The 11,669-nt window shown below is 39.0% G+C and overlaps 1 protein-coding gene across 1 annotated transcript; it reads right to left on the reverse strand.

The window, feature by feature from the left end:
* Window positions 1–985: 985 nt before the first annotated feature.
* On the reverse strand, window positions 986–7,674 carry macc1 (MET transcriptional regulator MACC1). Its single transcript, XM_086079565.1, has 5 exons — window positions 7,512–7,674; window positions 5,519–5,616; window positions 3,433–5,435; window positions 3,161–3,349; window positions 986–2,065 (listed from the first exon to the last, which is right to left on the reverse strand). Exons 2-5 carry the CDS (start codon window positions 5,604–5,606, stop codon window positions 1,862–1,864), a joined length of 2,484 nt encoding a protein of 827 aa, XP_085935691.1. The 5' UTR covers window positions 5,607–5,616; window positions 7,512–7,674; the 3' UTR covers window positions 986–1,861.
* Window positions 7,675–11,669: the final 3,995 nt, after the last annotated feature.

An 11,669-nucleotide genomic window follows, 5' to 3' on the forward strand; every position in this document is an offset into this window, starting at 1 on the left:
CAGGCATTAATACATTATTTCCCCTAATAGACACCGAGCCCCAAATATTTGCTTGGTATGAATGCAGTAAATAAGAATAAAAATAACAACTTATAGATGCATATTTTCTTTCTTTCCAGATGGGCTAATTACCACAGGAATACAGTGGAGTTAAGGACAAAAATAAACTTGTGTACAGTACTTTACAAATGTTGCATTGGTGAGGTCTTACTTTAACTGCCATTGACGGCTATAGACGTAAAAAATATTAATTTGAACTATTTCTATTAGTTTAACATTTTTTCCACTTTTGTTAACAAGAGTATGAAAAATAGAAAAAAAAAGATATTCATATGAAATCGTGAGCTAACTAGCTAAGTCATGCGATTAATTACGATGACAAATTTTAATTTAATTAATTTTAATAATTTTTTTCTTTTTAAATTTTAATTATAAAAAATTAGGGGCGTCGGGTGATTAAATTTCTTAATAGTAATTAATCGCATGACTTTACTAGTTAACTCACGATTAAAAAAAGAAAATATTATCAAAAATTAGGGCCGTCAGGTGATTACATTTTTAAAATTGTAATTAATTGCATGACTTTACTAGTTAACTCACGATTAATAACACATTTTATATATGTTCTAAATGTGCAATAAATTTAGGTTTTCATACCTTTAACAAAAGTGGGGGGAATAGAATGAATCTGAAATAGAAATCGTTAAAATTAATTTTTGACGTCTATAGGCGTCAATGACAGTTGATGAATTAATAAGCTTATTTGTTTATTTTATGTTTGACACTTCAGATTTCTGGTAGTCAAATTTGGAATTAGAGTAGTGCTCAATACAAGCGTTATAATTCTTTCCACCGACTGAAATAAAATATAGTGACTAAATGTTTTTCATTTCATTATTGTTGCTTTATCATCATTTTCAAATTCCTGTGCAGTCTTATTGTAGCCATTAATACAATCATTCAAATCAGTTGGCTCTGTTGCCTGTTCGAATTTAATTAGCAGATTTATTTTGCCTCAGGCGCGTTCCGTCAGCCAAAGTCAACACATTTAGCAACGTGTGCTCTCGTACGCATGGGGAAGACACAACTAAAGCTTAAACTAACAGTGCTGTAGCAAAAACAAACATGAAAAAAAAAAGTTGGAGCCATTGCATCACCAAACTTTACATACAAAGTTACATATATTTCATTTACTTTATTTTCTACATGTGATTTCTTCAGGAGTTTTATTGCAGTTAATATTTCCATCAAATCCATAGTGCGTCTTAAAAACATTTGGCAATCTGGTGTATAGGAACGAGTGGTGCTTTCTAAAATATAACGTTACATTACAAAATATCAAGTACACCCTCATTACCACTTTGGGACAACATTCGAGAAATACATATCAATTGTACGATTTAACGCAAGTAATTGACTTTCACATTTATTGGTGTCTCAATTCAGATGCTATGTCTTTCAGATCAACTGATGCAAACATCTATAACAGTCAGTGATATACTGTAGCCTCTATTCAAAAGGAACAAGTAGTCGAGAAGCACAAAGTAGTAAAAAAACAAACAAACACAATACAACATCTGGTAAACATAATTATTTGATAAATGTTGACATTTTATGAATAAAAAAAATACAATACGTTTCCGTTTCAGTGCTGAAAAATTCCTAAATACATTTTACTGTAATGTGCGATTACATTTGCATGAACACAATGTGCTAGCTAATGAACAAACTGACCTTCTTTTTTTGGGGCATTTGTTTTCAAGACAGGCTGATCACAGTTGCAGTTACAGGACAAAGACCGACATACGATAAACAAACAGAAGAAGTGCAGGGACATTACCGTGCTCTGATTACAAAGTGCTTAAGTCTTTGGGGATGCAGAGGCCCGATAGAGATCGAGGCAGTTGACCGTGATGAGGGCACCGGTCAGCTGTCGCCACTGTCTGGTGACAGGATTCTTCATTTTATCCAGAACCAGGTGGAGGTCTTGAATCATGTCTCGGTAACTGTTTCCGTAACGTTGGCTCCAGGAGAACAGGAAGTCGTAAGCAGGTTTCCACATCAGCTGTAAGATATTTAGCAACAATAGTATATGTTTTAAAAGCTCATGAGCTGCATTTTTAAAATAAATCAACAGCTGTAAACAAACATTTGTCAATTTGTTAACACACGGCCAATGTATTTTTTTTTGGGGGGGGGGGGGGGGGGGGCGGATACTGATTATTAGTAGTCAAGGAGGCAGATAACTGATACTACAAGCCGATATTCATTTGCAGTAAAAGAGAAAATATTAGCGTCAACATTTTGAAAATCAATTTCTAAATTTCCAATACTTTAATGGTTTTTCCTTTCATTTTAAACATAAAAGGAATAGACAGCTCTGTTATACATTTGAACAGGGTTTATCAGCATGTGTTACGCTAGATTAAAACCTAAGCAAGTAAATATTTTCCTGAAGTTTTCTAATATAAATAAAGTTTTACAAAATTTCAACATAATTTCTTAATTGTGTGTGTGTGTGTGATTTTTATGTACTTTTAAAAGAATAAAAAGTGTAGAGTTCCCGCAGTGTCAGCATCATCTTTTATAGTGGAAATTTAAATCAATACAAAAATGAAAATTTACATGTATGTCATTGAGCGACAAATGCATGTGAATGTAGCTAATTTGGGGTCAAGTTTGTCAAAGGTTTCAAAAGATCTTCACAGACATGTTCAAAATGTATTTTAGTAGAAACTGACTCTGAACATCTTACAAATCCTAATGAAAAGCCCAAATTCGCTATGTTCACATGCATTCACCGTTCAGATGAGATAGCATCTATATCGGCCTGCAGAATCGTCAAAAGGCAGATGCCGATATTTTTCCAAATGCCAAATAATCGGTCTATCCCTACTACAAACTGAGGTAACAAATATTTGCGTTAACCACAGCTTAATATATATCAAGCCTTGAAATAAACAGTAACAAATCATTTTAGCATTTAGCTAATTTCGTTTGAGCACTGCTCACAACTCCCAACACAAACAAAAGTGCCCAAACTGTCCAAAGTTGCTCCACCTCTAACACTGACAATGAAAGACAACACGCTCCTTATTATAAGCCAGAGTATCATCAAAATAACTGCGCTTCAGGAAAACTAGAAGATTGATGAACCGACCTGAGGCCCAACTTCTCCATTTATTCCTCTGTGTGGTGCCTCGTAGAAAGCAATCTGAGCACTGGTCAGCTTTCCCGCCTTGTCTGCAAGCTCCCGCCATCGAATCCCCAGCTCCACAGCGGTGGACAGGATAACCGTATTCTGAATCAGCTGGGCCACGAGATTGATGCTGGCCATCTTTAACAGACCCTTAAAGGACAAACACAGCAAGTACGTTGCTCGAGTGAGATGACTGAGAAGACTTGTTTGGTGTGGACTTTTCTTCTACTTACAGCCATGAGTTCGTGAAGGAATTTCTTGCCGCTATTCTCGGCGTGGCAGTCTTCCTTCAGCTTTTCCAGCACACAGGCCACCTTATCAGCCTCCGTTTCAGCAACTCTGCGAGTGATGCTGTCCAGTGACAGATTGTAATACCCTAAAGCATCTGCAAGACCTCTCCAGTTGGTTATGTGCTCTGTGACTAGCGTCTGGATGGCAGAGTACATGTATGTAAGCTTCTTGAAGGGCTGAGTCATGTTGTCCAGGAGGACCGCCGTGGTCACGCGAATGCCGGTAAAGTCAATCACTTGATCCGCCGTAATGAGCTTGACATTTTTGCAATGGACCAGACCAGTTCTGCCCCTGAGGAATCCAATGTACCACTCCTTTGCCTTTGAATTCCCCACTGATCGAACAGTTGACTTCGATAGGAGAGCCACAGTGTCCCCCTTGAAGTACTCCAATAGGCAGTCCACGCGGGACTGACGGAGAACTGACTTTAGGGCCACGCCGTACCATTTTAAGTTCACAGGTCCATTTTTAAATACGGGGGAATCTGGCACCTGGTCCTCAGGAATAGAGGATGTTTTTGACATCTCGACAACTTTTCTACTTGTCTGATTTGACATGCGTTTTTCACATCGAATGGGCGCTGCAGGAGGTGAAGGAACTTGAAAACATGCAACGGTTGTAGAGTTCGATTCGGTTACTTCGAGGTCCAACTGAAAAGAACTTATGTCTTTACTGCTAGCATAAGACAAGGCCACCGGCAAATGCAACACTGTCCCTATTTTCAGCTGACTCTGCCTCACTTCTTTCACCTTGTCCTCGAGCCGTATTTTAAACACGGAGTCTTTGATACTAGTGGTGACAAGCAGGTCATGCAGGATGTCGGTCCTAAGGTGATGCGCTCCCCAGAGCTGCAGCACGAGTGGAGGCAGTTTGTTTCCTCTACAAATATCTGAAAAGGGAAGCTTCGACGGTACCTCCTCGTGACAACAGACAACTATTACTACCTTAAAAGACGGATGGATGTACCTGGGGCCATAAACGGCGACTGTAATTTGCCGGCGAAGGTAATCCCAGACTGACAAAGCCGGGGACTGAATGGCGGAGGCCTCTGCAACTGCGATCACGTAAAAATGCGTCTTCAGCTGCTGGAGCTTCATCTGCATCATGTTCTTGAAAATGTCACAGTCATTCACTCGAACATAGGGTCCTTCCCGTTTGTAAGACAGGAGTCCGACCACTGTGGTCAAGACTTGGCTTAATGGGTCGCTCCTCACCTCTCCGGACAGCTTTATCTTCAGTGAGATTGGACCCTTTGTGTTGATGTTGCTGAGCACTACTTCCAGAAGAGGACTCATAGTGGTGATGTAGTTGTTGTTGAGTCCGGGAGGAGGGTCAAGCATTGCCTTCAGTGTTACTTCCTGAATTTCCCCAGGAGGGACGTGGCCTTCTGGGACATAAATGCTCATTTCGGAGTCTGGCAGGTGGACTGTACCTCCAACATGGCCGATCTTGCAGATGACCTGAAAGTTTGTTGCCTGAGTCTGAGCCCATCCAGGACTCTGGCTTATCAGATTTAGGTCTAGGCAAGAGCGAGTTAACTGCCGGTGGCTCAGCCAAGCCATCTTATACGCTTCTCGATCATTTTTTAGCCACTCAAAATCAGGATTTAGAACAGGCTGTGGCGGTTTATAGCTGCCCCCCCTCTTTGGTGCCTTCCTCTCAAAATATCCATTCAGGATGTCGCTGGCACTTCTCCATCTCCCAGATTTGTTGTTAGCGTTGTCTTTCTTTTCCAGAAAGTTGCCCTCATCTGAACATATGCTAATGGTGTCCCCATTTTCTGTATCCGGTTTGTTTATAGTCTCTGGGAATGTGTCGCATGTGTTGGAAATAAGCTTATCTGAGTTGTTGTGTACAATGTCATCTAAGAAAGGATTAGACCCAGACAACTGGTTCCAAAATGGATTTTGTCTTGACTTGTCATAGCTCGTAGGCAAATTTCCATCTATTAAAAAGAAATGAGTTCATCAGTAATTCTGCTTTAACGACTTACCTTAAATGATATTGCTGACAATATAAAGACCTTACCATTCAAAACATTTTCCTCCAGATCAATCAGTGTCCCCTCGGATTTGCTTCTTACAAGACTCCCTGCACATGGCAAGGAGTTTGCCATATTTTCATCTCTAAATGTTAAAAAAAAAAACATACTGCGGTTAGAAGATAAAGAGTCTGAGAAGAGCTGCTAGGATGAAGCAGTAATGTTGCAGGTCTGTCAAATAGCCCTGTTAGACATGAAAAAACGATATATATTTATATTAGGGGTGTGAATTGCCTAGTACCTGGCGATTCTATTCGTATCACGATTCATAGGTCACGATTCGATTCGATACCGATTCATCCCGATACGAATCTATACATTGATTATTGCGATTTTTTTTTTAAACTCAAATTTAGAAATTACTAACCAGTAAACTTGTACATGTACACTGTAATATTTGTATGAAAATGTATTTATTTATCTGAAAATTCAGGCTTATAACTGAGCCACTGCATTTAACAAACAGGTTGCAGTCTGTTTCATGTTTGAACAGCACTGAAATCAAATATTATGGCTTAATGTTACATTAATATAACATTCTTCCATGCTTAATGTGTCCTAACCCTAAGTAAGACGTTTTGTTGAATATTCCCATTAAAAAATTTATGTTTAAAAATCGATTCGACCGCATATTGAATCGATTCGAGAATTGCGTGCTGTAATATCGCGATATATTGCAGAATCTATTTTTTCTAACACCCCTAAAATATATATATATATATATATATATATATATATATATATATATATAAAGAGAGAGAGAGAGAGAGAGAGAGACAGAGAGAGAGAGATCTCACATTACTTCTTCCAGATACACTACAGAGTCAGCTATTTTAGATTTAATCAACAAAAACACCTGTGGTGTACAGTGGAACCTCCAAACATGTGACTGTGAAATTGCAAACGACTTCAGTGTTGTTCTTTTTCTAACACAAGACATCACTATTGGATTCTTTAACATGTTGTGATACTTTTCTCTCTTTTTTTTTTTACACTTGGTTTCACGATGGTGACAGTTTGACCCAATATATTATGTAACTGTTTATTATGTCCTGTAATGTGATACTAACTAATAAGAAGCATTCCATAATGGATTGTCTGACCTTTGTGGTTCCAATGTACCTTACCTTTAACAACAAAATTTTTATTCTAAACAGTTTTACTCTCAATTTGATAAGACAGTCACGTTATTTAAATAAAAATATTATATAAATAAATAGTAACATGTCATTAAAAATAGCTTTGAATATTTATTGTTTAATGTTTTATATGTATGAAGAAAGTATCTTGTTGATTGAAAAGGTGAGATGAAAAAGTAAATATCAGCATTTGCTTAGGCTACATAACCTACATGCAGCATTGGTCAACGATTTGAGAAAAATAATCCGCAAAGTAGTCGCAACAACAAATGCCTGTCAGATATGGCCCAGGTGCAAACATTTCACAGAAAACAACAAATCCACCCAAACCATCATCACGTTAATTTTCACAGTGCAGACAGCCTGTCTGTCTGTTTTGCAGAGAAACAGTACCCAAAGTGGAAGAAAGCCCCAGTTGTCAATGTGTCACTTGTTGGTGTGAAAAGGATTCAACCCATTCATGTCACAGTGAGTCAGTAATGTGCTTTCTTACAACCAGTGCACAAAAACAGGTTGGTCTTGTCAGACATTATGAAGTTCACTTTTCTGAGCCTCTAGTTTGACATCAAAGTGTCCATAAGTGTACAAAATGTCTATTCTTAACACTGTATTTAGCTAATGATCTCAGCAAATGTATTCAAACGGACATTTTTATAATATTTGAATACAATTCAAATGAATACAATTTCAGGGCACAAAGCAGCTAAACTGTATAACCGTCTCGACAGGTGTTTGTGTGTCTAGTGGTTACACATTAATGACACTTAATCTACATCTGTCTCTTCAGGGTAGAGCCATAGTGTATAAAAACGTGTATGAAACATTAAAACAAATCTCTCACCATCGGCATGAGATGTTTGTAGTTTGTCCTCGCTGTCAGAAAGAGAGTCCGCTCCACAAACATTGACACTTTGTTTTTAGACTTGCGAAGCGTGTCCTCGTCACGGTTCCGTTCTGCCCTCATGCGCGCTAAGCATGTTGGGACGGCGAGTCTGAAGTGGGACACGTTAACGTGGCGGAGAAGGGTCCTTTCCTCGTTACGGTACTACAACTCCCACAATGCACCTTTGTATTTACGGACTGTATCTTGCAACACCTGAAACTGAGCGGCGGTTTCGAGAACTTCCAGATAAGCGTGCCGCTGACGAGTGATACAGGGAAGCAATAAATAAACACGTGTGATTAATGCAATTTACTGGATATTGAATTTGAGAGAGAAAACAGTAGAACGCAGGAAATGAAGCTATTCTAGTATGTTTCCAAAGAATGCTAAGTAGCTGCCTCAAGTTTATTTTTTTCCCCAAAATTGATTTTTCTCTGTCTGTTTGTTTGCACTGCTCCTTCATGTGATAAAATCCCAAACGAAGGTTAACTGGAGTAAATCCAGTCAAGGACAGCAACTGCTATCTAATTAACCATTTACTCATTAACTATATGAATGCCTGGTGCAGCGAAATAGTTGCTGCACAGCAAGTTAATGCGGCTATTCATTTAAAAGCATGTTTTTCTATACAACGAAAATTCTGTTATACAAGGCTACACCTAATGACATCTTGTGTCAGAATAAAGATAATAAATCAAATACAGAATGCACTACATTTACTAAAGGGTGGAATTTAACTAGTGTGCAATTTACATCATATACAAGGGGGTAAAATCATTCATTATAACTTGGATTCAAAAGCATTTGTGGCTGACTTCACCTCTGTTGAAACCTAACACCTTGAAACTCTACTTTGAAACCTTAAACCGTCTATGAAACCATAACACTTGCCTTCAAACCCATATATATATATATATATATACACATACACATAGAGGTCATAGTTCGTTTCGAGAAGGGGCAGAAGGAGGCCAAAGCTTATCCTGTCCTACCCCCTTCTATAACTGAATGTAAAAGAGTTCATCTTGGAAGCCGTTATTGAAAGTGAAGTGCTGACAGGGATTTGTGCGGTCCGGTGGGGTGCCTGGCGGGCCTGCAGTGCCCCGTCCTGCTGCGTTGGGTCGGGGGCGCGGGCCGTGTTGGGGCGGGGGGCGCTCCTGCTCCTGGGTTTGCTCTCCGGCCGGTGGCCCTGGCGGGGCCCGGGGGTCGTCCTTTGGCGCTGCCGCGGCCTGGGGGCCCCTGAGGTGTTGCGCTTGCTCTGTCCTGGCAGGGGTCGACGGCTCCCCTCTTTGGTGGAGATTTTCATGCATGCCAGATCCACCACACCAGCATCTACCGAAACTCAGACACAATCTGTTTCCTCCTCAGGTCATTGAATCGATGGAGGCTGGTGTTTGTGGATCTCACTTGGCTTCGTCTGTCCTTCCTTCCTTTTCTCGGTCTCTCCTTCGGTCTCTTGAGGCCTCCCTGATTTTATGTTTTTTGGATTTGTTGGGGTCTGGATGTTTCTTGGGTTGGGGAGGAGTTCTGGTGGGTGGCCCGGTGGGTGGTGTCTGGTCGGTGCTGGATTTCACCTTCCTTGGTTTTCTTTGGTCCCCTCGGGTCTCCTGACGGCGGTGTTCGGTTTAGGTGAACGGTATGAGATTTTTTCTAATAGGTTTTTGGTGAGCTAACAAATACACGCACGCACGCACGCACGCACATACACATTCTCACCCACACACAAAAAATGTTTTTTTTTAAAAAAAAAATAATAATAATAAAGAGCAATGATGATGACATTTCCGAATGAACAATACTGAGCTCTTTATAGAAATAAAAAAAAAATAAAAAATGCCCGGATGCTGTTCGGAATTGCCAAACAGTACATTGCACCATACACTGTAAATAAAATAACTGCTCTTTGTTGAAATGCTGCTTCCTTGTGGCTAAATTGAGGGTCTGATATTCTCATAGAATGCAGATATGCTAATTATGATTTCAATGAATTGTGTACATTTTTTTAATGGGTAATATTTTAAACACATCCTTAATAATGGTGGAACACGAATGTGATGCATACACTTATTTACTTTCTCGACACTCATTTGGATATTTGGTAAAAAATATTTGAACGCTTTTCAACATTTGATGAACGTACACAACGTTGCTTTTTGTTTGTTTGTTGTGTCGTGTTTTGAGTTAGCAAGCAAATTGATGTCACGGCTCAACGTGAAGGTGTTTTCACTTGTGAGCCACATGGTGGTGCCATTTCTCTAACATTCGTTTCATCCTCAACGGCCAATCTTTTTGCTTCTCACCAAGCCAAGTTTTTCAAATTTCAAAACAAATTTTACCATGTGAACTATAATAAAAAGTTAGACCTCACTAGTGGGTTACCTTGATAAATGCTCACTGAGCTGAAGTCACGCAAGATTTGCTGATGGGCACCATAATTAGTTTTTTTTCTCTCCAGAAAATGTTGTTGACTTCAATTGTATCACTTTTAGCGCACGTGCCTTTGGAGATGATGAGTGTTGCCCCCTTGAGCGGTTTGCTAACTGGCACCTCCACGGTGCTCAGGAAGCAGACTCACATCTCAAATTCATGTTCATGATATTTTTACATGTTGAATGGAGTTAGAAACTATAACAGAGTTATAGCAAATTTTCATTTTGTCACTATTCTAATTTCACTTAATTTGTGCAAAACGTATTCTTCATTAATTTCAAATTTGTGTTCATCTATCTTTGCCGGCAACGTAGGATATACCAGAAAGTTGTGTATCCACCTGTTGCTATATACCAGAATAAGTCATTGCTACTTTATGTTAAATGAAACAGACCCAGATTTTACACAGTCAAATTTGTGAGTCAATTGAGTATTTGTTGTTTATCTAGCAAGTTTTTCTGATGTAAAATGGACGCCAAAACTTAAATAAATGAATTAAAATGGAGGCCATCATGAAGACGCAAAAATACACTTTTATTTGACAACTTGAATACTTTTCCATTGCAACTCGCCATTTGATTGTTTCACTCAATTCAACAGATGAGGAACCACCTGGTTACCAAAATCAATCTAAATGGCTGACAACTTTGAAAACGGTATACGCTGTCATAGTTGGTGCAATTACTCGGACTTGTTTTGCCCAAGCTTCGAGTGTTATCCAATTGTCTGTAGGTCAAGATGGCTCCGTTTGATGGCAGTGGCAGTTAGCAAGTCTGTGATTTTGTCTGGGAAAGAAGTTGGAAGAGTTGATCTTGAAACCGTTCTCTCTGTGTTCCAATTGGCTGGTAACACTGTTCGCGGTTACTGCTGTGTTCTTCACCCATGATTGACAGCTCAGCCCTCTGATCGTGGCTTTCTCCTTGCGACCTTGTGGAGAGCAGGTGACGATGATGATGCCGTCGTCAGGATGCTGACTGCAGATGGCTTGAGAAGATCTCAATTGACCATCATGTTAAAAAACATTTTTTTTAAATATCTATCATCCATGTTTAATTATTTTTGTCATATCTAGTATTTAGGCATAAAACAAATGACATAAATGTTCATATCATCAGAAACTCTTTTCACTGTTTTGGTGTGGATGCATTTGCGCATCATCCTGTTGTAAGTAAGAGTCCTCACTTGCACATAAAGACACTAGCTTTAAACAATATCAAAAATATATAGTGTTGGTACACCTAATAAAGTGGTAAGTATGATTATTTTTAATCAATTATGTTGCTTAAGTTTAAAGTGTCGAGTCCTATACAAATGTGCAGTATGTTACCTATAACGGCGGCCTCGTGTCTCCTTCATATAACCCCCCCCCCCCAAAAAAAAAACATTGCGTAATTTAGTGTTATGTTTGAAAACCAAACTTGATTTAATTGTGTTTTGTCAGCATCCAAAACTTACGAATCACAATTTATGTGGTCTGCCAAAACATTTTGAACGATAGAGGGCGCTAAAAGGTTGCATATTGAAAGTAGAAGTTTCAACTTCACTGTTTACTCCTTCTTCTTAAAGAGGTTTATAGGTCACTTTAAAAGCAGTTTCCCCGATATCACATTTTTTTGTATGAATGTTTAAATGTCAGCTTTTAACAAGTGCACTCTTTTTTTGTTTCGTACACTCTGCCATTAGAGT

The sequence above is a fragment of the Leptonotus elevatus genome, chromosome 6, assembly GCF_054856555.1.
Source record: "Leptonotus elevatus isolate MCC_2025b chromosome 6, RoL_Lele_1.0, whole genome shotgun sequence".
Classification (NCBI taxonomy): Eukaryota; Metazoa; Chordata; class Actinopteri; order Syngnathiformes; family Syngnathidae; genus Leptonotus; species Leptonotus elevatus.